Source organism: Protopterus annectens, chromosome 2.part2 (assembly GCF_019279795.1).
Source record: "Protopterus annectens isolate FY-2018-M chromosome 2.part2, PAN1.0, whole genome shotgun sequence".
In the NCBI taxonomy this organism is placed as follows: Eukaryota; Metazoa; Chordata; order Ceratodontiformes; family Protopteridae; genus Protopterus; species Protopterus annectens.
In genome coordinates, this window is record NC_056730.1 from 468,640,452 (window position 1) to 468,667,687 (window position 27,236).

The 27,236-nt window shown below is 42.2% G+C and overlaps 1 protein-coding gene across 2 annotated transcripts in view; it reads right to left on the reverse strand.

The window, feature by feature from the left end:
- Nucleotides 1-27,236, reverse strand: part of CERT1 (ceramide transporter 1) — a 2,527,843-nt gene that overhangs the window by 1,263,453 nt on the left and 1,237,154 nt on the right. For both annotated transcript variants that reach the window (XM_044063956.1, XM_044063957.1), the window contains exon 8: nt 20,724-20,816. In XM_044063956.1, the coding sequence (XP_043919891.1) occupies nt 20,724-20,816 (93 nt within the window). The remainder of the gene's footprint in view (nt 1-20,723; nt 20,817-27,236) is intronic.

Genomic DNA, 27,236 nt, shown 5'->3' on the forward strand with positions numbered 1-27,236 from the left:
CTTCAGTCGCGCATCGTATGACATATGTTTGAGCCCCTTTATCCTTTTGGTGAGGAACTTTTGGGGTCTTTCCAACTGCTGCAGGTGTCGGGTAAGGTACATTCCGAATGGGGCGTTGTACTCAATCATTGGTCTGATAAGTGAAGAGTACAGGGGTACAATGACCTCTCCTGATCTGGATGTGAATCCCTTCATGATCAGGTGGGCAATGTAGAAGGTCTTCCTAACCACTTTGGCAATGTGAGTGTCAAAAGAGAGGTTACTGTCAACTTGGGTCCCCAGGTCCCTGATAACTTCTTCCGTGTTTAATGGATTACCACCCATGTGGTAATTAGGGGTTACCTTGTTTTTCCCAAAGGGTATGACTATACATTTTTTGGCATTTAGCTTAAGGCCATGGCTCTGGCACCAGTTATCCATTTCTATGAGACCTCTCTGGAGGATGTCTGTGTCTGATGGAGTGTCAATTATGGTGCCCAGTTTGCAGTCATCTGCAAATTTTGTCAGCCACAATCCCCCTATCTGAAACATTAGTAGCAAGCAATACGATAATTTTATAACCATCAATCCTGCTATTTCTATTACAGCTCACATAACCTCTTACCATATAAAAATTAACACACAATCTACATACACTACTCCCTTCCCAGACCAATTAAAATTAAGACACACAAATTTAAAACTGCGCCAACTATCTATAATCCCATAAACATAAACCATGCACAATTTCAACCCCCCACTTGACTTTATTCTCCCTTATCTACAAAATTTCTTTTCCTCATAGACCCATCACCTTCTTTTACTTTTATCTGCCAATTCACACTACACACCCCTTCCTATCTTTAAATGCATAAAAAAAAAATAAATAAATAAATAAAAAAAACTAAACAAAAAAAAATAACAGGTTCTTGTATTACTAGTGGCTCTTTGTATAATTATTGTCACTCTCAGAATGTTCTTCATGTAAGTTTGGCTCTTTGTTTAAATACTTACACACTCAGAATGTACGTCATGTATGGTATTCCAATGGAATAATACTCTGCTTTAATATTTATAGAGCTGTTACTTAGTAGTAGATTTATGCTATGTATCTGTTGATTATATTTTGCACATTTTGTAATAATTGTTACTGTTCTGGAGCTTTTCACCTCTGGTCTCCACTGAAAATGGGCCCCTGACTCAGCTGGACTAACCCAGTTAAGAAATGTCAATAAATATAAATAAATAAATAAAACGTACCTTACTAACAACACAACCTTACCCTGTTACACAGAAATATCGTAAGTTTATATCAAAATACTTAAAATTTATAGTTCACATTGCATCGGCAGCTCGTACTTAGTGGGGACATTCACCTCAACCCTGGCCCCCAAACAAATCCAATCCATCTAGATCTTCACACCCCAACCCATCCCCAACTATTAACTCTCTCCAAAAAAGGTATGGACTAAATTCAAGAACTGCATGTCACTCTTGCTCTATATACTCCAGATACAGCCCTTATAACAGAAACCTGGCTAAAACCAAACATCACTAAAATAAGAAATACTTCCCCTAGGATACAACATACATAGGCTACTAGATAGACAACAGAAAAGAGGTGGTGGTATCACATTTCTATACAAAAACAATCTCAACCTGGAAACTCTAGACCTAACCATCCCAAACTTTAACACCAAAATACTGTTTACTAAACTAACAATTAATCCAAGGAAACATCTGAACAAAGTGGGAGCCTACACCCCACCTGGGGAACAATCTGACTACTCTAGAACACATCCTAAATTGGACAGCAAAATCCCTCCCCTCAGGAAACAATTATAATGGGGGACTTGAATGTGGACTGGATCTTTTGCAACTCTTAAAGTCCCTCTGACCACATCAACCTACACGGTTTCTCACAAACAATCCAAACTTGTACTAGAGTAGACAAAACATAAAACAAACATTCAATCCTAGACTGGATCCTTAAAACAGGCCAATTTATCCCTACACTCTGGCTGTCTCCCAAACAGCTCCAGTGACTATATTCCAAGTTATATTCTCCAACACCGAATAAATCCACATAAACTTACCACCAAATCAGAGATAAGAAAAAAATGTATCCTCCCAGACTTCGTAACTGGTTTAACAAAATGCAACTGAGCGCTACTCAAATATCACCCTTTAGATACTGCAGTTGAATACTTGAACTCAACCTTCCTCAATATCATAAAATGTCATGCTTCCCCCAGAACAATAAGGATAAAATCCAATTATGCCTCCAGCTAACCAAAGAAACAAGATCTCTGTTAAAAACTAGAGATAAGAGCAGGGAGTAATAGTTCAATGACGAAATTATAACTAACAAAACAAACATATCTAGAACTATGAAATAAATCTAAAAAACATACTAGACAGGACAAAATAAATTACTATAGCGGTTATCAATAAAAAAAAAAAAACAAAGAAACCCACAATTCTGGGCTGCCATCAAAAACAATTACACAGCAGGACAAAAGAGTACTCCCTCAAAACACTCTCAGATACTAAAAACAACCTCACAATTTAACAGTCATTTCACTGAATCCATACTAGCCCTCACAAACAATAATTGTTCTCCTACCCTAGACTCGCATAGTACCTACACTCTTTCCAACCTGTCCCAAACAACACCATAATTAAATATCTCAAAAGACTTAAACCTAATGCACTTGCTGCCGACTACCTGCCAAACATCAAAATCACTGCAGAAGCAATATCCTCTCCAGTAGCCATATTAATAAACTGATCCATCTCAGAAAACGTCCCTAAATTTTGGAAAGTATCACATAACATCCCTCTACATAAAGGAGGGAACTCAATAGAATTTTCAAATTATTGGCCAATAGCTATACTATTACCATTCTTAAAAATACATGAGAGATGCATCCATTCACAAATCCTGAATCATCTAATAACTAACAATCTTCTAACACTCAGCATGGTTTCCATCATTATCATAGCACTACCACCACCCTTGTTAACTAACATCATTAACCACCACTGCAATGATGGCAAGTTAGTTTCCTCCACCTTTCTTGATCTGTCCAAACATTTTGATACTGCCTTCCATTCTAAACTCTTACCTACACTCTCAGAACTTAAACTTAGACATTCTGCACTTAGTTGACTAGCAATATCTATCTGTACGCCAGCAAGCTGTAAAATGTCAAAATCTATCTTCATTACTGCCTGTAACCTTGGGAGTTCCACAGGGATATACTCGGGCAGTCTTTTTTTATCCTTATTAAACAATTTTCACACTGCCACCCTATTTGCATCCCTAGTTCAATATGCGGATAACTCCACCCTGATTTGTGCTGCTCCAACACTAGAAAAACTTAAAAATCACCCAGCAGTCCTTTAATGCTGTGGAATTTTGGCTAAACAATGCACAACTTAAATTTAATCCTACCAAAACAAAACTCATGCTCTTTTATCCAACTAGACGTCAACCCACCATTCAATATCTCATCGTTAAACCATACAATTACTTCTCCAGTTTCCCAGACAAAATTACTTGTAGTGGTCATTGACTATAATATAAAATTCGACATACACACATCACAGACCATAAAGAAGTTCACTAAAAACTAGGAACCCTGTACAGAAATCCGACACTTTATAAAAGGCCACCATAGCAAGAATCTATCTTATCTCTACCTACTATATACCTTACAAAATCTTACAAAACTAAGAAATCTGACCTAGCAAAACTCAAACTCTGCTAAAATAAAATTGCAAAGTTTGCAACGGTAACAAATTTCAGATCCCAACATTGTTTGGCTTTAAAACAACTATCCTGGCTCGAACTACCAAATCTACTTGCTTATAATCAACTCACCTTTGCCAATCGAATACTAAATCAGCCAGTAAAAATTATGAGTACTTCAAAATCTACTAATACACTACTCCAAATAACAGGGTATTGTGCTCCATCAAGAAATCCTTACTAAATATATCCAAACCTAACAATGTAGTTGGAGTTTCCTTTTACTCCAACTGCATAGCCAAAACTTGGAACTCTCTGAAATTAAACATCAGAACTACTCACACTTCCAATTTTAAAAAAACTTCTCAAATCACATCTATGAGAATCATGGACTTGCTCTTGCACAAACCCATTTGGAAGCCTGTCTACACCATTAGCTAAATCCCAGAGGCTTAAGAGTTAACTGCATGCCGAGTTATGATAACACCCTTCTAGGGCTTCCAGCACGTTGGCAAGCAATTAACTTAGAGACAAGCTTCAGGTATACTAAACCTCTAGAGGTCTTTAAACCTGAGGAAGAATTGTCTGAAATTATTAAGAAAAAACAAGCTGACATGGAACTCATTGATCTAAATGAAACTTGCCTTAAACTTGAAACGCTACAGAATCATTTAAATCTGTATGAATACAAACTGAAAGAGCAAAAAAGGAAAAAAATGTTGAGAGATTACAAAGATTCTGAACAGGGTAATATCTTTGAATGACCTAAAAACAACACATCTGATGATAAAGGGCAGGAGTAAAGTTCACACCGCAAGTAAAAGTTTCAACCATAATAAAAATTTGAATTCATGTGCCAACAATATCGGCACCAAACAGAATTCTGTTGCTGCAGCCAGTGCTATAGCTAGTGCTGATGCAGCACTAAGTAATGTATCTGAAAATTCATCTAACCACAATGATTCTCTACTAACCAATACAGATAATGTGAATGACAACAGCCAGTTGAGCTTGAATACTGCTATCCCATCGACCTCTACAGGAACGGGTACTAGGCCCAAAGATGGAGCTGTACATATTCCGATTTTTCAGAAACTACCTTTTCACATCAGGACAACAAAATCTACCTTTTCACATCAGGACAACTCAGAAAAGAATGAACAGATCACTAAGCAGGGAGAGGAAACAGAAGAAATCATTGAAAGAGAGACCTTCCCATGCTTGGTATTTAACCTGACTTCATTCTAAATAATGACCATATTAAAGTGTTCATTCATTCCAGCTTTTCACTCTAGGTTGAGTGAATTTGTGACAGATATCAAACAATTTGGGAGAAATGTCTCACTGAAGAATATTTCTGGCAATGAAAATGTAAAGAATGACACTTGCCAGCAGAAACAGTATAAAAAAAAGAGCACTTTTGTGTCAGTAAACCATCCAGCCATTGATCTGTTTGTACATTTATGTGAGAACGATATTGCCAGCTTAAGACAGCACAAAACAGGCCAACAATATCATAATTTAAAACTGGAGAAAGAAAAGCTTTATTGGAATTAATGAGAAATGATGACATTGTAGTCAAACCAACAGACAATGGAAGGGCACTGGTGGTAATGAACTCGAATGACTACAAGAGAAAGATGAAGATGTTAAGAGATAATGGAACTTATCAAAATATTAACTAGAAAAGAGCTTGAAAAATTAGTTAATGAGGTCATTAACACCTTGAGTGATATGCTTGCCACCAGACTCCTCTTCTCACGAGCCATTTGATTTTTTCAGTACAGCATACGCCCAGATACCTACTATTAGTGGTCTGCCGAAAATTCACAAATGATTAAGTGACCCCCCCCGCACCCCATAATAGCCAGATGGGGTTGGGTCACCAAATCACTTTCAGTACATGTTGAGGACCAACTAAAAAAAACTTCTCCCAGAAGTTGACACGATACTTAAAGATGCTGGAGATTTTCTGAAGAAACTGTATGGGAAGATGAAATCATACATCATATACAGATTTCCCCAATTTTATTTTGTTGACCCTAGATATAGGAACTTTGTTGCCATTCCCAACTCCTATGGCATTGTAGCTGTTAAACGGTTTGTACAATCTAGATTGACATGTACAGAAAAAATCTGTTTATTAGAAATCATCCAAGAGAATAATCTTTTAATTTATGGTGACAAGTACTATTGGCAATGTTGGGGTGTTGCTATGGGCACCCCATGTGCCAATAGTTACTCTAACATTGTGATTGCCCAATGGGAGAAAGAACATGTCTTTAATGAATCCAACCTATGGGCCACCCACCTGATTTATTATCGTCGGTTTGTGAACGATATTCTTCTCATCTGGGAAGGGGATGACATTCAACTGAAATTATTCATAGAATTTCTGAACAACATGACCACCTTCCTGTTCTCTGAAGCACAGTACTCTAAGACAGCCATTGAGTTTCTCGATGTAAAGTTATTTTTACATCTGGATGCAGGACTAGAGACCAATATTCACAGGAAGAAAACTTGGAAAAATCATTACTTGCACAGAGATAGTATGCATCCAAGGCATGTCTTCTGCAATATATTTGAAAATCAAGCCACTAGAATCTCTATGCTATGCGCAGCTGACGATGAATTTGAAAGAGTTTCAGAAACTTAAAATACATCTGCAAAGTCGAGGTTATTCCAATAGGGATGTGAATCAGAAGAATTGTGACGTACAGAACATCAGAAACAGGAAGGGTCGACCCTATTTTTCCAGTCAATTTGCTCATGATGAGAAAGTCACTAAGCACAATAACCATTTTCCACCATTAAGGTGCATCTTAACCTATTCTACAGATACTCGACAAGTATGTGACATCATCAGGAAATATTGGTCAGTGCTGATGGAAGATCAGAGTCTAAGGAAGATAGTTCGAGATGGACCCAGATTTACCTTCAAAAACAAAAAGAACATCAAGCGACTTTTATGTCAAAGGCGGAGCTACTAGGAGATCTCAACACACTGAAGATAGAAAAGGGACTACTAAATGTGGAAAATGCAAGGCTCGTCAGTACATCAATGTTTCTAATTTGTTTCGCCATCCAGTTCATGACCAGACTTTTTCCCTAAAGGTGTGAGCCAATTGAAAATGCAAGCATTTAATATATGTGGCTGACTAACAGGATTGCAATTCCTTCTATATAGGGAAGACAGATAGTCAATTCAAAGAAAGAATTCTTAGCCATATACACAACAATGCCCATTCTGACAAGACCAATGTTTTAGCACATGTTAAAATGCATCCTGCACACTAAGTTTATGGTGCTGCAGCCAATTCCTGAAAACACAAGGGGAGGCAATGTGCATAATCGCACTGAAGTTGCTGAAATTGACTGAATTATCAACTTATGAGCTGATCATGAACCTGGACTTAATGGTGTGGTACCATTAAAACCTATTCTAAAGACCAAATGCTTCAAAACCTTGAACTGGCTCATATATGCACTGTGATTGTTTTAGGCTGTTCAATTATGAGTCATTCACTGTGAATAACAGCCTTTTATGGGACAAGACTCGCCTTATTTTAACAGTGTGTCAATTTATTACATCATGTTTTATTTTTAACTAAGGTGTTGCATTATTTTTTGAATCTATCTTAAGAAAGAGGGCTGGTATTTGCTCTAGCAGAGCAGTATTTACTTTGAAAGCAAATGCACACCCAGTGGAATGATGCTTTAGCTTACACTTGAAGTTTTTCCATTGACTGTATTCTAGGGAGGGTATAATTTTACTATCATGTCCTGATAGAATGTTTTACCTCTGGCTTACACTGGAGGTGTCAGCTTGTGTGAACTTCTTGACTTGTTAAGCCTTCCCTAATTAGAACATTTTTTTCAGTTGCACAGGATCTGAAAAAGGGCTTATCCATTCTGAATGGTGCACCTTTTTGTGTTTTTATATATTTTTTCCACAAGGATTTTGCTACAAATATTTCCTTTTTATTGAATGTTCATTTTAATAAAGGATTTTAAGAGTTTTTGGATGTCCATGGCAGTTCATTCGTGATTTATTCACTGCATTGCCTTTGCTTTCACGGAACACCTTCAGCTGCTAACAGGTTTGTTTTGGACTGTTTTACAAAGTACTGCTATTCTTTGTATCTTATCTAGACTATACGATTGTATCAATGAAATGCATAATGTGCACTTTTCATTCTGTACTTGTATCAGAGATTGAATAAATATTTGTATCTGTACGTTGTATATGAATCTTGCAGTTATTTAAAAATGTGGAGCTTTTCTCCATGGGCTTCTGCTGAAAAAGGACAATTTGTCCAGTTGGACTGTCTGGTAAACAAATAAACCTTTGAACATTCTTAAAGACATAATGCAACTGCTTACAACAACTCATTATTACTTGGTAGCACCGCAATTCCTACCTGTTAAGCCACTCTAATAAAGTCTATTATCCCCCACAACCATAAAATAGAGCAGAATTTCAACCTAAAAATTTAACCGCAATGCAAAGTCCAGATTAAAGGTATTACATCCATCCAAGGGAAGTGGGGCTCTGTCGTTTTCAATGTAATGCATGCTTGCTGTAAACCTATAACAGGTAGTTATGTACTCACCATAACGATCGATGTATGTGGTCCATCTCGCCTACATTCTTTACTCACGGGTTCGGAGCCGAGAATCAGCTCCGACTCGGCCAACTTATTTTCTAGCACAAAGTCTCTAATTGGCTGGGCTAACCCGGTATCCCAAGATGCACCTCGCCCTAGCCCCAGATCTAGTTTGCAGCCAACCCACACACACAACTGCCACTGGAGGGAGCTCCAGTCTGAAAGGAAAGAAAAAACAACTGACATTGAAGGGTTCTCAGAACCAATTTTCCTCCAAAACCTATAGGAAGGGGGCAGGTGGGAGGGTATGTAAGAATGTGAGGCGAGATGGACCACATCGATCGTTATGGTGAGTACATAACTACCTGATGTTATGTGGCCCTATCTCACCTACATTCTTTACTCACGGGACAGCGTCCCCAGCACCTCTATCCTGGGCGGCTCATAGGAAAATACTCCTGAGAAACATGGAACCAAAGGAAGCCCGGCCCCTAGAAGCCACGTCCAACTTGTAATGAGTAATAAAGGTGTGCGGAGAAGCCCAAGTGGCGGCAGCACAAATGTCATCAAATGAAAGCCAAGCACGGTATGCTATTGATGTAGACACTGCCCTGGTAGAATGAGCTTTAACGGGAAAAGGTAAATTTCTGCCTGCTGACGAATAGATAAAGGAAATACAATCTTTGATCCATTTAGAAATTGTGCTCTTGGAAATAGGACAACCTGTTCTGTTTTCTGAGAAGGACACAAACAGTTGATCAGACTTCCTAATATGCTTAGTCCTGTGTAAGTAGAATCTTAGTTGTCTGTGCACATCCAACTGGTGAAACCTAAACTCTGCTTTACTGGAAAAGTTTGGAAAGAACACTGGTAACGCGATAGACTGATGCAGAGTAACAGTGGATGACACCTTTGGAAGGAAGGACGGGTTAAGTCTCAGGGAAACTCTGTCCTTATGAAAGGTCAAATACGGAGGCTTAATGGACAAGGCTTGGATCTCTGACAATCTTTTGACCGATGTAATGGCTATCAGGAAACCCGTCTTCCAAGATAGAAAATTTAATTCACAGGTGGCAGCCAGTTCAAAGGGCGGTGAAGTGATGGCTTGTAACACAAAGTTTAGATCCCATGGCATGACAGGTTCTGAAACCGGAGGGCGAAGTAACCAGGCACCTTTCAAGAAGGCCTTACAAAGTTTATGGCCCATAAGAGAAGGCTTGTAAGATGTACGAAAGTTGGAAATTGCAGCCAGCTGCACCTTAATGGTAGCAGGCGCAGAGCCCTGTCAGAAAAGCATGGCTAAAAAGTCTAAGACAGACGGAATTGGGGCTGTGAAGGGGTCCAAACCTTGAGCCTGAGCCCAAATGGAGAATCTCTTCCACTTGCTGGAATAAATCCTTCTGGTGGAAGACTTATGAGACGAAGACAAGAAGTGTACCACCTCAGGTGAAAAGGAATGTCGTCTAACTAGTGATAGAAGTGGAGCAGCCAGGCTGTCAACCTGAGGGTTCGCAGGGAGGGGTGGAGCTGTCCTGACATATGAATCAGTAGGTCTGGCACTGGGTCCAGAGTCCAAGGGCCGTCCACTGCATACTGCTGAAGAAAGGGGAACCATACTTGTCGAGGCCAGTGTGGAACAATTAGAATCATCCTGCTTCCCAAGGATATGGCTTTCTGAATCACTCTTGGTAACAGAGGAAACGGAGGGAAAGCATAGATCAGACCGGGGGGCCAATCGTGGACTAGAGCATCCCTGGGGTGACTCCCCCTGTAGGGGGATCAGTGTGAAGTACTTGCTGCATTTGGCATCGAGAGGGCTGGCGAAGAGATCGCAGCAAGGCTGACCCCACCTGATGAAAATTTGAACCGCCACTCAGTCGTTCAGGGACCACTCGTAAGGCATCAGAATAGCTCTGCTCAGCCTGTCCGCTATCACGTTGGTCTTTCCCAGAATGTGCGTTGCCACTAAAAACCGTTGGGAAGACGCTGCCCAATGCCACACTCGCATGGCCTTTCTGCAGAGGGTATAAGACTTGGTTCCCCCCTGCTTGTTCAGGGTACCACACCACGGACATGTTGTCCGAGTTAATTGCAATTGTTCCCCGAGGGAGAGAGCTTTGGAGTGCCTGCAACGCTAGTAACATCGCTCTCATCTCTAGAACACTGATGTGCAGGTGTACCTCGTGATCTTGCCACGTGCCTTGGACCGTCCTGCCAAGATAATGCCCCCCCCACCCCATCTGGGAGGCGTCCGTGGTCACTGTGGCCACTGGAGACATAGGAATCAAGCTTCTCCCTTTGTCCAGATTGGTGGAGCATAGCCACCAGTGGAGGTCCTGTCTGCACCGTTCTGTGAGAAGTATCAAGTGGGAAAGAGGAAGTTTCTGAAAGGACCATTGGGCCAAAAGGAGCCACTGTAGGATCTGCATGTGTAACCTGGCATGAGGCACCAGCATGATGGCGGCAGCCATGGATCCCAGGAGCTGGAGAACTAACCAGGCCTGAACTCTCTTGAGGGGCAACAATGCGTGAATCTGAGACTGCAGCACTCATTCCCTCTTGTGGCAGAAAGGCCCGCATTTGAATAGAGTCTAGCTCGGTGCCTATAAAAACAACACACTGTGAGGGCAGCAAGGCAGACTTTTACCAGTTCAAGGTAATTCCTAGTTGGTGACAAAGTGTAATGGTAGCCTCCCTGGCTTGAATAAGGAGATGCCTGGTGGGGGCGGTGAGAAGCCAGTCGTCCAGATATGGAAACACCTGGAATCCCCGATGTCTCAGGTGAGCCGTCACCACTGCCAGACACTTGGTAAACACCCTGGGGGCTGTGGTGAGACCAAAGGGCAGGGCACAAAACTGGAAGTGACTGGCTCCCAAACAGAAGCGTAAATGAGTCTGGATGCCTTGTCTATCTTGATGTGGTAGCAGGTATCCTTGAGATCGATGGAGCACATCCATACTTCTTTTTCCAGCAAGGGAAAAATGGACTGAAGAGTGACCATTCAGAACTTGGGCTTTAGAACGTAGTGATTCAATCGGCTGAGATCCAGAATGGGCAACAGGTCCCCTGTTCTTTTCGGCATCAAAAAGAGTCTTGAGTAAGTTCCTGATCCAATATGGTCTGGCAGGACTGGTTGGATGACTCCTTTTTCTAGCAGCTTTGAAACTTCTATTGCTGCTTGATCCCATTGACTGGGTGGAACGTCCGGGATTCTTTTGATTGGAGGGGGTGTTGATAAAAAGGGGATGGTGTAACCTCCAGTAACTATTTGAAGCACCCAACGATCCTGGGTGATGCTTTTCCAGGCTTCCGGATGCAACGAAATTCAGCCCCCGACTGGCTCCGGAAAGTACAGTTTTGTACCTACCATAAATGTAGATGTTCGAGTGTTCACCCTGCTGCAGTCATCACACTTGGGTTATCCTACCGTCAGGCGGTCCCGCAGTCGGCCTGAGTTCTAAAGTCTTGGTCTGGCGTCGGTTGCTGTCGCTTCTTCCCTGATGGCAGTGCGCCAGGGGTATACAAGAGGCATCCAACACCATTTTCTTCAGTTTTCAGTTACCCCCATTAGGTAGGCAATACATATATATTGCTATATAAAAAGTACATATAAAAATAAAACAATACCTTCAGGCACAAGCAAATACACCACAGAGGTTGTATAGGATAGAGTGGTATAGATATGTCCAGCTAGTTCAGAGGGGATGGAGGGAGGGTAACTTGGACTGCAGCAGGGTGAACACTTGAACATCTACATTTATGGTAGGTACAAAACTGTACTATGTTCATCGTGTTACCCTGCTGCAGTCATCACACACGGGTTGAATCCCAAAGCTAAGGATGGGTGGTGGAGTTAAACAAGGTTGGAAGAAGCTAGTAGACCCTGTAAAACTGCAGTGGCAAAACCAGCTCTAGTCTTAGAATATAGAGGTAAGTGATAGTGTTTGGTGAAGGTGTGCAGTGAACTCCAAGTTGAAGCTTCCAGAATATCCTTGGTTGGCACCCCCCTGAGAAAGGCTGCTGATGTAGCTGTAGCCCTGGTGGAGTGGGATCTAATGTTAGCAGGTACTGGTTTCCCATGATGCGTGTAGCAGAAACGTATGCAATGTCCTATCCATTTTGAAATGGTCTGTTTTGAGATAGCTTTTCCTTGTGATCCTGCAGCATAGGCTACAAAGAGCTGGTCAGATTTTCTGAAAGCCTTAATTTTATCCAAGTAGTAACGTAATTGCCTGTGAATGTCCAAAGAGTGCAGGAGTCTTTCTCCTTTGATCTGGGGATTTGGGAAAAAGGTGGGCAAATGAATGGTTTGGTTTTGGGCCACACTGGACACCACCTTTGGCATAAAGGAAGGATTAGTTCATAGAGAGACTCTGTCTTGATGAAAAATGAGGAAAGGCTCCACTGCTATTAGTGCCTGTAGCTCTGAGACTCTTCTAGCTGAAGCTATTGCTAGTAGCAGGGCATGAAAGAAATTTTAAATCAGCTGAAAAAACTGGTTCAAAGGGCGGCAGTGTAAGCTTTTCCAGAACAAAGTTGAGATCCCAAGTAGGTGTTGGTGCTCTCCTGGGCGGTCTTATGTTCTTAGCCCCTCTGAGGTACTGTCTTAGGAGTGGATGTGAGAATAAAGGAGGATCCGTGTTGTAATGAGCTGAAATTGCTGAGGCGTGGATCTTAATAGATGAAAAGGAAAGTCCTTTGTGCAACATCTCAGTTAAATATTGCAGAATCTGAGGAATGTTTGGATTAAGGGGATTTTGGCCTTTAGCCTGGTTCCAGGCGCAAAATCTTTTCCATTTGTCTTAATAGGTTTTCCTGGTGTTGGGCCTCCTGGCCTCCAGAATGACATCCATAACAGCTTTGGGTGGAGGTGTTGGCTGGTTGTTTAGGTAATTTGCCATGCAGCCAGGTTTAAAGTCTTGAGCTGGATGTGTAGAATCTGATTGTCTCGCTGGGTGAACAGGTGAGGAATTTGTGGTAAAATCCATGGTGGGCCGTGGGCCGTGTTCCTTAGAATTGGATACCAGTGCTGGCGTGGCCAGTCGGGTGCAATGAGTATCATTTGTGGCCTCTCTAATCTGACTTTCAGCAGTACCTTTGCTAGAAGAGGCAGTGGAGGAAAAGCATACACTGTTAATGTTTTCCAACTGAATGAGAGGGCGTCCACTTTCCAAGCTTGTGGATGGAATGTCCTTGTGCAAAATCTTTGAAGTTGGTAGTTTTGGGGGTTGGCAAACAGATCTATGTCTGTGCGTCCCCATTTTGAGTTATCATTGCAAATACTTGTGGATCTAGTTTCCACTCGTGTGGATCCATGATGTTTCTGTTTAGGTCGTCTGCCAATGTGTTTTTCTTCCCTGGCGGGAATTGTGCTTGTAATTGAACCTGTTAAGACAGTGCTGTGTTCCACAAGGTCATTGCTTGCCTGCATAGAGGGTAGGAATGTGTGCCCCCTTGCTTGTTTATGTACCACGTTACTGTGGTATTGTCCGTCTTTATTATTAGTTGTCCAGGGTGTAAGAGGTCCTTGAAAGCTGTTAGGGCATTCTGTACTGCTAGCATTTCTTTTTGATTGATATGTAGATGCCTTTGATCTGTAGTCCATTTGCCCTGAATGCACTGTCCTGCCATGTGTGCTCCCCAGGCATAGTCTGATGCATCTGTTGTCATAGTTTGCCTGGCTGTAGGTAAGGTGAAAGGCTGACCCTTGTTGAGGTGACATGCCTGTGCCCACCACAGAAACTCCTGTTGAAGGCAGGGAATGAGTGGTATCATTGTTTCCAAGCTGTGGCTGTGCTGAGTCCATACGCTTTTCAGGTACCATTGTAACTTCCTCATATGCAGTTTTGCAAATGGTATTAGTAGTATGCAAGATGCCATGAATCCCAAGGATGCAGAATTTTTCTTGCAGGGAACTGGGTCTTTGTTGCCATTATTTTGAAGTATTGAGTCAGCTGTTGTTGCTTGTCTGGCGTGGGATAAGCCATCTGGGCAGTTGTATTCAAGCTGGTACCCAGGAATATTATGTTTTGTGAGGGCACTAGTTTTGATTTCTTTTCATTTACGGTGTACCCTAGGCAACTTAGAAGGTGTTTGCCAAATGCCAGATGCTTTAAAAGAATGTCCTTGCTTTCTGCTTGAATAAGGCAGTCGTCCAGGTATGGGTATATTTGAATTCCTCTTTGTCTGCAGTATGCAATTACTGGTGCCAGGCATTTTGTGAAGACCCTGGGCGCAATAGATAAGCCAAAGGGCAGTGCAGAGAATTGATAATGGGTTGAACCTGCAATGAAGCGGAGGTATCTTCTGCAATTTTGTCTGATAGGGACATGCAGGTATGCCTCCTTGAGGTCCAATGTTACTAGCCAAGCATTCTTGCCCAACATGGGAAGAAGCTGCTGTAGTGTTAGCATCTTGAATTTTGGTACTTGTAGATAGGTGTTCAGAACTGAAAGATCCAGAATGGGTCTCCATGCTTTGTCTTTTCTTGGGACTAGAAAGTCTTGAATAAAATCCTTGTCCTTGCTCCTGTGTAGGTACCTGTTGAATGGCTCTCATGTCCATGAGAACTGTAATTTGTTTTTGTGCATCTGCCCATCAGAAGCTGGAAAGGACCAGTTTTTTGTTGGCCAATTTCTGCTGAAACGAGGGAGTTGTACCTGTAAAAAATCCTTGACCGTCTGCATAGACTACCTTATCCTCCATTTTCTTTAAAACCTCTTCTGCTTTGACACCAAATAATACATCCTGCTGTAAAGGTGCATCCAATAATTTTGCTTTAACATGATCAGGAAGGGTTTGTTCTTTTAACCAAGCATGTCGACGTATGACAGACCCAGTAACAGCTGCGCTACAGGAAGCTTCCAATGAATCAAATCCACATTGTAAAAGTATGTTTGCCCACCTGTTCAGCTGCATGCAACAGATTCTGCATTTCCTTGATTCAGACTGTTCAGAATGTGTGCTCATTTCTTCTTTTAACTGAGACATTAGGAATTGCTGATATTTCAGCATGTGAAACAGACAATTTAATGCTCTCATAGCCAGAGTAGCTGAGGTGTATATTTTCTTTCCCCATCTATCTAGGGCTCTGGAATCCCTGTCAGAGGGCACAGGATTTTTAGCCATAGAAGCTGTAGCCCCTTTGGAACCCTGGGAAATTGTTTCTGGGTCAGCCACAGGGCTTTTATAAAGGAATTTCTGAGAGTCAGGTACTCTGTAGTACCTGTCTGGTTTGGCTGGAGCAGGAGGTAGAGAATCTGGATTTAGACTAGACTCCAAGTAAACATCATCCACAATGTCTAAAACTGGAGGGATAGCAAGTGGTCTGTGCTGGGGTAGTAAAAGGAACTCTCGGAGCCTTTTCTTAGAATCAGAGTAGTCCTGGCCTTCCCAGTGGAAATGTTCCCTCATGGTATGTAAAGTTTCCCCAAATGAGTAGCCTTCAGGGGGAGATGCTGAGGGAATAGAGTCTTCAGCATCAGAGTCTTCATAAGGGGGGGGGGGGGTGTAATCCTGTTCCTCAGAAGAATCTGAGGAAATTGAAACCTGGTCAGAGGAAGCATAATCCTCCTCTTGTCTTGGTCTTTTATCTGGGGGTAATCAAATCTTCAGCCATCTTAAGCATCTGTTTCTTAGGCATGGGGCCTTGAACTGTAGACGGATTTACAGTCCTTTTTGGTTTTAATGGAGTTTTAAGCTTGGCATAAGATTTAATGGTGAGCGTAGTCTGTCTGAAGACACCTTTCGCAACCGAAGGTGATTCTACTGCTCTGGTGTCGGAAGGGCCTAATGAAGATGGCTGCGACAGCCTAGTACACTCCGCTTGAGAATCCGCAGCTGTCTGGGGTTCCAATTCTGCGGTCGTCAGGGGTTGCATAGGCGCCTCACTGGAAACCGGAGAACCGGCGACAGGCCCAGCAGAGGCCTCAGAGTCTGGCTTGTTCCTAGGCTGCCTGTCCTTATCCTTGCGTTTTTTATGCATGCCAGTCGTCGGCTGCTCCGGTGGCATGATATAATTAAATTTCCTACCAAAGTAATGTCGTGCGAAGTGAAAACGGCATTTGATAGTTCGTTTATTAAACCTAGCACAAAAATGACAACCTGTGAATTCGTGGTCTGGGCTTAGGCAAGGAATACAACAAGAATGTAAGTCCTTATGAGGTATTTGCTTCCCACAAGAAATGCAATTGTTAACTTTTTTTCTGACATCGGACTGAGGCAAGAAAAGGTTCCCCAACGGGGTACTTAGCTTTATTGAAGACTTCGGACTGAAATTCGATTAGAAAATCTCAGGTGTCGGCCGACCGGCACTTGCGAACTGCTTCTGCTTCGGGCACCGCGCGGCAAGAAAGACTGAAGAAAATGGCGTCAGATGCCTCTTATATAGCCATGGCACACTGACGTCAGGGAAGAAGCAACAGCAACTGACGCCGGATCAAGACTTTGGAACTCAGGCCGACTGCGGGACCGCCTGATGGCAGGATAACCCAAGTGTGATGACTGCAGCAGGGTAACACGATGAACATCAGCACAGTAAGGCAATGCCTCAGGAACACTGAAAGGAAGACCCGCAAAAGGAATCGCAGTCTCCCGAGTTGAGGGGGCCTCCTCTGCCTCTAGGACGGCGTCTTCCAGAATAATTTCCCCCTCCTCTGCCTCTGGAGGGGGACTCACCTTGAGTGGCAGGGAAAGACCTCTGTGACTTTTTGAACCACATTTTCCCTCTTCTCTGAGCCTTGGGGTAAGGCCTAGAAGGGAGAGAGAAACGGGGCCCCTACGGCAGATAGGGTCTTCCCCTCCTGTTCGCATCTGGTGAGGGTGTCCTTCACTTTGGTCCCAAAGAGTGAGGGCCCATCAAAGGGGGCGTCAGTGAGGGAAGACTTAAAGGTCTCCGCGAAATGACACAGGCGCATCCAGGCTTGCCTTCTGAGAGCTACACCTGAGCTAGCTGCCCTACTCGCCCCTTCGGCTGCACAGGATATGAGCCTCATGGACGATTTGACAATGGAACCAAGGGTAGACAACTGGGCATTAACAGTCTGCGCTACCGCCTCAGGCATGTTACCCGTCAGAGTGTCTCCTAGCTCCTTAAGGAGATCTCTCTGGAGCAGAGTAAAATGACAAAGATAATTCAGCGACCGCAATGTAAAGGTCGCTGAAGACAGGGTACGCTTCCTGTACCGGTCCATACTCCTAGACACCTTGTTAGGAGGATGGACGGAAGAAGCCTATGCAACTTCCTGCTGAGTGGCTGCCGCCACCACCAAGGCATCAACGGAAACCCCTTTGGTCAGGAACTCTTTCCCCGGGGGAGCAGAAAGAAACTTATTTGGATGTCTGGGCACCAGTTCCACGGAATCAGGGGTCTCCCACACCCTTCGACAAATCAAATCCAGGAGTTCATCGAAAGGTGGAGACACCCAGGAGATGGAGGGTTGAGCTCTGAAGGCCTTGAGGAATACCGACTCCTCCTCAGAGGGGGTCTTCGAAGGCCAGTAGCCTCTCTGCCTCAAAATCTCCAGGATGTCAGAGAAAGAGACATCATCGGAGGACGACTTAGGGGACTCCTCGAGGTCAGTATCGTAAGTGAGGGACTCGTCCTGGGAGTCTATGTGCTTCCTCTTGCACAACTTCTTTCTAGGGGGCTCCTCAAGCACAGACCCTGAGGGGCCCTCAGAAAGTTGGGGACCGCTCATGGGGCTATCCTCAGACCTTCGGGCTCCGCCATCCATGGACAAGGGTGTGTCAGAGGCTCTAGCCGGGGTGTAGGGGAAGGAGAGACCGATCCGGGTGATGTAACTGACGATCTGGCCAGTGTGCTCCTCATGGCCTCGAAGGCAGGTCCCCCCCGAATCTGAGAACCGACCCGTTTCTGAGACCACAACCGGAGTCAGGGTTCCCCGAGCCAAAGCACCGAGAGGGAGACTCGGAACCGACAAGAGTCCCAAGGTATCCCCCTCGGGTCCAACTGAGGAAACCAGAGTACCGAAACCAGAGGACGGAACCGACATGGAGCCGACGTCGGCTCCGATAAACTCGCAAGGGGTATTGGAGCCGATACGAGAACATCACTTGGCGCGGAGCACTCCGGCTCCAACGACACAGGGGGGCTTGGAGGAGGAATTATTGGTACAAGAATAGGGACTTGCTCCAGAGCCGACTGGGCCGGAGCCAAGAACAATTTTGCTAACACCAGCGACTGAAGGAGCCTCTGGACCACCCTATCCACATTCAATCAGACAGCCTAGAGTATGTGGAGGAAACAGAGGGCGATCGGGATCTCCTACTCGGAGACTCAGGCCTAACACTGGGTGACCGGCTCCGAATAGGTTCCAATAATATCGGGGCCGAGGTAGACTCCAGTACAACGGATACCTCCTGCGGCCAAGGACAATGGAGCAGAGGAGGCAGTATCCACTTTCGAAACTTTCTCCAGGGGCTCCGAAGAGACGGATGGAGCCGGAGATCTTTTCTTGGCCTTGGAAGTCTTAGACTTAGTACTAGAAGAAGAGTCTAAGGACTCCTCAAAAGAAGGTTTAACCAAGCCCTTCAAAATCAACTTATTTTTTCTTTCCTGCAGTACCCTCGGGCTAAAAGCATGGCAAAAACTGCAGGACTTTTGCAGGTGAATAGCATCAAGACAATAAACACAGATAGAATGCCCATCTGTGATGGACATCTTGTAGCCACATTTAGAGCATTTCTTAAACCCAGAGGGTTTATGCTCTTTCTGCTCTTTAGACATAATAGTACACAGCACCCACTCAACCGAGAATGACAGACACAAGAGGAAGGCGGGAAGACCAAACCAAGAACAACGAAAGAAACTCTAATTTAAACGTTTCTTTGATGCAGCAAGGAATCTAACTACCGACCAACAAAATGCAATTTTACACAAAAAACACACAGGAGAGGACTAGGTCCTCTAATTTAAACGGGCCTAGCCCGCCAAAAGAGGGATACCACACAAAAAAAAAAAAAACACAACTCGCTCACACAGTACACTCACAATGAAAACTAGCAATTAAAATAGCTTTTTACTAGAAACAGACTGCTAAATACTTATGAAAAGTATAGAAATGGTACATAGCCACAGCCAAGTGAGACCACGTCCTAATTCTACGAGCAGCAAACGAGATCTGGGGCTAGGGCGAGGTGCATCTTGGGATACCGGGTTAGCCCAGCCAATTAGACACTTTGTGCTACAAAATAAGTTGGCCGAGTCGGAGCCGATTTTCGGCTCCGAACCCGTGAGTAGAGAATGTAGGCGAGATAGGACCACATAACATCCGTATTTTTCAGAAACAAAGTAGCTGCCTGTAGACGTTTTTTCTTCAGGTATTCTGGCTTCCTCTCGCCTTCCAGAAACAAGCTATTTACAGGCTACAGTAAAGTGTCTGTACAGACCTTTGTACATGCCTCTTTAACCATCCATGATTTTGCAAACCATTCCGGACTTCACCTCATATTTTTACCCTTACTTTTTTTCGCAAACCACTGAGGAGTGGTGCTGCAGTAGCGTTGTCGCCTCACAGCAACACGTTGTCCTGTTCGATTCTCAGCTAGAGCACCTTCTGTGTGGAGACATGCGTGAATGGGCGTACCTTCGTTGAAGGTTATGTGTCAGGGCTGGCAACTCGGCACGTAAAAATCTACTGCCAATCATTAGCGGACCGGAGTTCTGCTGTGGCGACCCCTAACCGGGAAAAGCCGAAAGACGCAACTGAGGATAATAGTCAGACAATGTCAGACATTAGCTTTTCAAGTTTATTATTGTGAAAGTGCATGTTGATGTAAAACCCATTGTTCTATTAATCTTTTAAGCAAATTAAGATATATATTTTTTAAAAGTCCCTGATTATTTGATCTTCCATTATGCAAGCTGCCATAGTTCAACAGATGCATGGTTCATAATTATTTCAGATGTACAATATAGTGAAGTATTAATGACATACAGTCATGTATAGATTAACAGAAATATTAAAATATAAACAATGTAAAAACATTTTTCTCTGATACGTTCTTCCAAAGTGCAGTACACATGCACACTTTAATCAGCCATTTCAAATTCTAATACCATCACTAAACTCCTGCATTTTCCAACTTAAGCAAAGGCTGTTAATCAAGGGGATTCAGCTGTCACAGTCAAAGTAAGAGTTCACTGGCAATTCACGGTTATGCTGTAAAAAAGTTTTCAGCATTACCAGTTGCTTAATATGCTACATTCTCTTAAATACTGAATGCCCTTATCAAATATTTGTTTATTCCAATAACTTAGTTTAAGACTTCTTTATACATTTTCTACATTAGAAAATAAAGTATGCATTTGCATTACATGAGATCTTGGAGCCTTCAGTTACATGATTACAAATCATACCTCATAGTCTGGTCCTCCAAAATGAGATTTTTTCTTAAGTTCTGTCATGGCAATCTTGTAAGCATCTTCTACTCTTCTTCTTTTTTCAACTTCCTAATGAAAAAAGGAAGAAAAAATAAGCATGAAACAGCCACATTACATATTATTTAAGCTAAGTAATCTGCTGTTTGCGGTTTCTAGAGGACTCGTTTAGCCATTCCTAAAACCAACAGTCAATCCTCCATGATATACTTGAGTTTAATATTAATAATGGACTCTGCTTCCCTCTCCAGAATTACAGCAATGAGTATGTATAGCAGCTTGGCTACTTCACAGGTTCTTACATTCAGCAACACAGGTTCACAAGTAAATAACTAGGGTAGCTACCCTTGTGGGCCACTTTAAGCTTAACCACTTTCCCTACCAAAAGTGAGAATCATACCCTGTTACCTTGTGTCTGTGATGCAAACACCTTAATCATTATTCCAACCCCCCCCCCCCGAAACCTCTAGGCATACCAGTCAACTATCCAGACTTGAGTCTCATATTTTTGGTCTGCTCCTCATACATTTCGTGATTTTTAGACAAATCACTGGGATGATCCGAGGACTGAAGTCACTAAATAATAATATACATTTGAGTTTCAGACTTCATATCCTTCAGAAAAATGCATACCAAGATAGACCATGTTATTCTAGCAACTTTCTAAGTTTATAAGAGTAATATGTAAAATTTGTCCCCACCATTCTGTGAGGCTTTTGTCCAGATTTTTTTAGCTATGAGTGAGAGGTATGCCTACATGTAAATACTAGATTAGCTGCACTTGTGGTTCATTTTAAACGTAGGCAATTTCCCTTCAAGGGTGAGAATTGTACCCTGTTCATTGTGTCTGTGAGACACACACCTTAACCATTATGCCAGTCTGTCTCCAACACAGTGGTCCCCCCAATCTGATGCAAATCAATGTTTATCATCATAGTAACAGTATCAGTAAAAGAAAACATCAGCTGTACATTCAGTTTGATAATGATGAAAATATTAATGTTCACACTAAAACCATACGACCCTACACTACCAGCCCTCGGAGATGTCATTTTGTAAACTCTGCATAGGGTAACCTACAAGTTTAATTTTACTGCAGCTATTTCAAATCATGCCTCTCAGGTAATATGCAGTGTATTTATGATCTTCATATATACAAAAGCTGCAGCATATAGTCTAAATGTCAGTTAAAAATGACGTATTTGCTCTTTCCTTTTTTTAAATCAGCCCATTACAGGGGTAAAAAAGAAAGCATAAGCACAGCCATTGCTGATAAAGTTATGCACAAGAGACATTAAATTCTTCTTCACAGCCCAGCAGCTCATTCTTAAAACATGATGTTTAACTCTCCATGTTATAACATTTATTCATTCAAAAATGTAAACAGACCACTGCTACTTTATAACACTTGCTTAAGTATACTGAGTGAAAACATAGTCCCCTGCTCATTATTTGAATGATTAAATAATCCACGGAAAAGATTTAAGTTATGGTGAAATTTATATGCCTGGCCACAACATTTGGTCTCCAGTACTTTGCTCTCAAGCAAATCTTGCAAGGCACGACAGTAAATCCTTTCATAACCTAAATTCTATCATGATCAGTGCTTAAACAATGCTTTCTAGTGAAGTACTAATGTCTTGAGAAACATATTTCTAGGCACGCAAGTAAAATCACAGTTCCTCTCTCTAGTCCTATAATACTAGAGTAGCGGAACTGGAAGAATGCTACAGCATTCCAACCTCAACATGTTTTGATGTTTGAGAAACCTACAAACAGCAAGCACTTAGGATTTCAAGCCTATAGAATGCCCATAAAAACAGGACAGCACCCAAATGGACTTGTATTCTTACTTTATCAGCTGGTCTACAAGGAGCCTTTCAAAGACAGAATCAAAGTGCCAGGGCTAGTGTGTGACAGAAGAATGTCAAAGAAGCTGAAAAGCACGGCATACAAAACAGTAATGCAACCAGTACTTTTGCATGGTACAGAAACCTGGGCAGTGAAGCTACAGGTTATAGAGATGAAATGCCTGAGACAAGTTGTACAATACACACTGCGGGGTAGACGAAAGAATGATTAAATTAGAGCAGAAGCCAAAGCAGCTCCAATTTCAGAGAAGGTCAAAGACAACAGATTTTATTCTGGTGTGTTCACATGTGACAGAAAGCAAAAGACTTGGTGAAGTACTGGGGAGACAGGAGAATGCAAGAGTAAACAAGGAAGTCAAAAAAGAAACAAAGATCGTTTAAGCAAAGATCAGAGACAGGTGGCAACAGTTCACACGCCACACTAATCCCATGTAGAAATGGGAAAAAGGGGACTTAACGATCAAGATGACTAAATTATTAAATAACTGTACATTTACAGATTAGATGGAGGTATAGCAAACAGTGAGAAATACAAATGTAAATTCAGTAACTGAGTACAGATGGAAGAGGATGACTTCATATAACATCTTCAAAAGACATGCATCACATATTGCTAAGCAGGTTTAATGCTAATAATCTACCATAATAGCTGGTATATCCATGCTTCCAAAGACGAGCTTGAACACAAACATCACTGAAACTAGACATCATCTCATTTTTTTAAATATTAAGATTTATTACAAATTGAATTTCCTCCACCAGCTGCTATTCCTTCACTTTTACCAGCTTTTTGTGCATTTTAAACACCTTTATTAAATTATCACTGAAGACACATACATTAACAGAAAAGAAACATTCTTTCACTTGCATACATCAGAAATCTTTCTTTGTAATTATCAACAATCCAACATTACATAAATTTAATACCTTCCTTCCCTTAAACATCATTCCTCCTCATCCAGAACATTATGCATGTATTGTTTCCATATTTTTCATTTATTTCTATGTAAATTGCGCCTCCTCGTTTCTAAAAGTCTCAATTTCAGTTCTTTTATGACTTTTATTATATTCAATATTCAACTATTGGCTTAGACTTCACTTCCTTTTTCCAGTAATGGGTTTTTTGGCAGTCAACATAATTAAACTTAATAAGTCCTTACAATGTCAAGGCAATTCAGCTCTTGCATCCCAGCTCAAAAAAGTCATAACCTTAATTATAGCCATTGGCTCATACAATATTTCTGACAGAGTACTCCTTATGGATTTTTTAAAATCTGGCAACTCATTACTCCCAAAACACAAGCTCCCAGTTAGCTCTTTCTTCCTGATTACACCCACAACATTTGCTAAATGTTTTTGAAGTCTGCTTGGGGTATAACAATGCCTAAGCAATACTTCCAAGCAAAGATCCTAAACCTTCTGGACTTGGATGCATACTTGGGAGCCATACATATGTCCTCCCATTATTCTCTTGTAATTTTTTTTCCAGTCTATTCCCAATTTTTTCTAAAATCCTTTGACTAATTATTATAGTCAGCATGCAATATTTTATATACCCTATTATCCCTTTTTTAACAGCAGTTTCTGTTCAATAAACTCCAACAAACTCCTTTGCCGATACACAAAAGCCAGTTTCTAATAGGGAAAGCAGCATCTAGCCTGCAGTCCAAACGTCTTCTTGGCCTCATCCCACTCTTTTACCCATACATCTCTAGTTATATGTTTATGTATTATTTATTTATTTGAAATTTGTTTGCCAGGATGGTCCAATTGGGCCGAAGGAGCCCGTTTTCAATGGAGTCCTGGGGAGAAAAGCTCCATAGATACATTTTATTAAACAGGTTATTACAGTACAAGTACACGAAGCAAAAGAATATGTTAGTACAATTTGAAAAAAAAAAAAGTTAAATCACAATTAGTAAAGTTTACAAATATATAGTCCCTATCATTGCTAATATAGATATTAAGTCTAAACAGTAATAAGTAGGTATTTACAAGTCTAAGCAGTAATAAGTAGGTATTTACAAGTCAATTAGACTAGGGAGTTATTTACAATATGTATGTCACCCCAGGGGAAAAATGATCAGTATGATCACAATACCTTGGTTCCTTTGCCTGTTTCCTCCAGATAATTCTAGCTGCCACTTGCCTATTTTCTGTACCCCTACTTTTTAGTCAATCCTACTGGCAAAAACTCCATCCATGACTTTCCTGTTGGCTTAGTTCTTAGAATACTTTATGTATATAATATCCTGTACGGTTAATAGTCTCTCTAAGAAGCTGCATCCAAACTTCCACTCTTTCTTCAATTTCCCCCAGCTTCATCATCCATTTCCAATTTGAATTAGAACCTTCTGCTATATGTATACGAGTCTTAACTGTGTAATTATAAAATATCCCTTCAAATCAGGTAATCATAAACCACCCTGTTCTACTGGAAAAAGAAGTTATGTACTCACCATAACGTTCCATCTGAGTAGTTCTACTTCATTTGTCTTCAACCTGTGGGTCTTTGGCTCCACATCGGATCCGACACGGCCACATTTTCCAGCTAAGGCTCCTAGCTCCAAGCTCCTCCCCTTACCCATAATGTCTCCCTTCAGATCAAGTTTGCTGCTTAACCGGTATCAGATACCCGACCCAATGACACCTTACCCTCCAACACAAACATTACCAAAGAACTTTAGCCCTGACAGAACCAAATATCCCAACAGTAACTGTCCAGTACAAGGGACACATCATATCCCAGAGGATAAAGGTTAGGGCGAAGGGGGGGGGGGAGAACAGTTGAAGATAAATTAAGTAGAACTACTCAGATGGGGAGTACATAACCTTTATCTGAAGTAGTTTATTTCATTTGTTCTTCAACCTGTGGGACAGAATCGCCAGCTACCTAACTCTTGGGAGGCCCTCATGGAAGGATATTCCGGAGCACCGCAAAGCCAAAGGATGCTCTACTCCTAGAGACCAAATCCGGTTTATAATGAGAAATAAAGGTGTGGGATGAGGCCCAAGTAGCAGCTGAACAAATATCATCCAAAGAAACCCTAGACCAAAAGGCAGCTGACATAACCATAGATCGGGTCAAATGAGCCTTCACTTTTCCTGGAAGAGACAAACCTCTGTCTGAATAAGCCTGGCCAATGCATTGTGAAATCCAGCAAGCAATAGTCACTTTTGAGACAGGTTTACCAGAGAAGGGCTTGGCATTGGAAACAAAAAGCTGATCAGACTTGCGGAAAGATTTAGTCCTGTGCAGATAAAACCTCAACTTCCTATGTACGTCCTGTAAATGTAATTTGTACTCCCCTTTGTTCTGGTAGTTTGGAAAAAATACTGGTAAATTAATAATCTGACTAATACTGACTTCCGAAACTACCTTGGGAAGGAAGGACGGTTAGTGCGTAGCGACACTATCTCTGTGAAAGATCATGTAAGATATTTTGATAGAAAGAGCTTGAAGCTCCGAAACCCTTCTAGCAGACGTGATGGCAACCAAAAAGGCAGTTTTCCAGGTTAAAAAATGTAGGTCCACAGATGCTGCAGGCTCAAAGGGAGGAGAAACCAATGCCTGCAACAACAAAGTGAGGTCCCATGGAGGAATCGGGTTCTTAACTGGGGGTCTGAGATGAAAAGCACCTTTGAGAAAAGTTTTACAAAGTTTAGAGGAAGCCAAAGACATGTTTACCCCAACATGAAAATTAGAAATGGTGGATAGTTGCCTTTCACCATCGAGGAACTAGCGCCTGGATGAAAAATGGTAGCTAGAAAATCTAAAACCACCGAAAGCGGTGCAGTGAAAGGATCTCCAAAGACCTCTGTATGGCCCATATGGAAACATTTTTCCATTTACTGCGATAAACTTTTCTGGTGGACGATTTATGAGCCGCCACTAGAATGGACTTGACAGGGGATGACAGACCAGGAGTCCTAAAAAATCATGGGAACTGGAGCAGCCAAGCAGTAAGCTTCAGATTGTCCAGATCTGGATGAGGGATCCCCGAGGGATGTGAAAGCAAATCCGGGACCGGATCCAAGGTCCATGGTGGAACAAATAGATGACATCCTGAGTAAAGGAAACCAAACCTGTCGAGGCCAGAATGGGGCAAAGAGGATTCTCAGTGCTCCCCAGCCTTCAGGCTTTCTGTAGAAATTTCGACGTGAAGGGAAGGAGGAGGATATGCATAAAAAAGCTCGGGAGGCCAAGCATGAATCAGAGCATCTCTGGAGACTTCCCCCGGTGGGGGAGTTCACAGCAAAAAACTTGCTGCTTTTAGTCTTAGAAGTTGATGCGAAGAGATCACAGGAAGATGACCCCACTCTAGGAAGATCTGTTCCGCTTCAGAGACCACTCATAAGGCATCAGGACAGATCTGCTGAGCCTGTCTGCTAGAATTCTGGACCATCCCAGGATGTGCATTGCCACCAGAAAACGCTCAGTGGAGACCACCCATTCCCACACTCTCATGGCCTCTTGACATAAGGGATAAAATCTGGTTTTCCCTGTTTGTTGATATACCAGACCCCTGAAATATTGTCCATCTGAATTGCAATCGTTCCCACAGGAAGATGACCATGGAGGGCTTGCAACGCAAGAAGAACCGCTCTTATCTCTAGAACA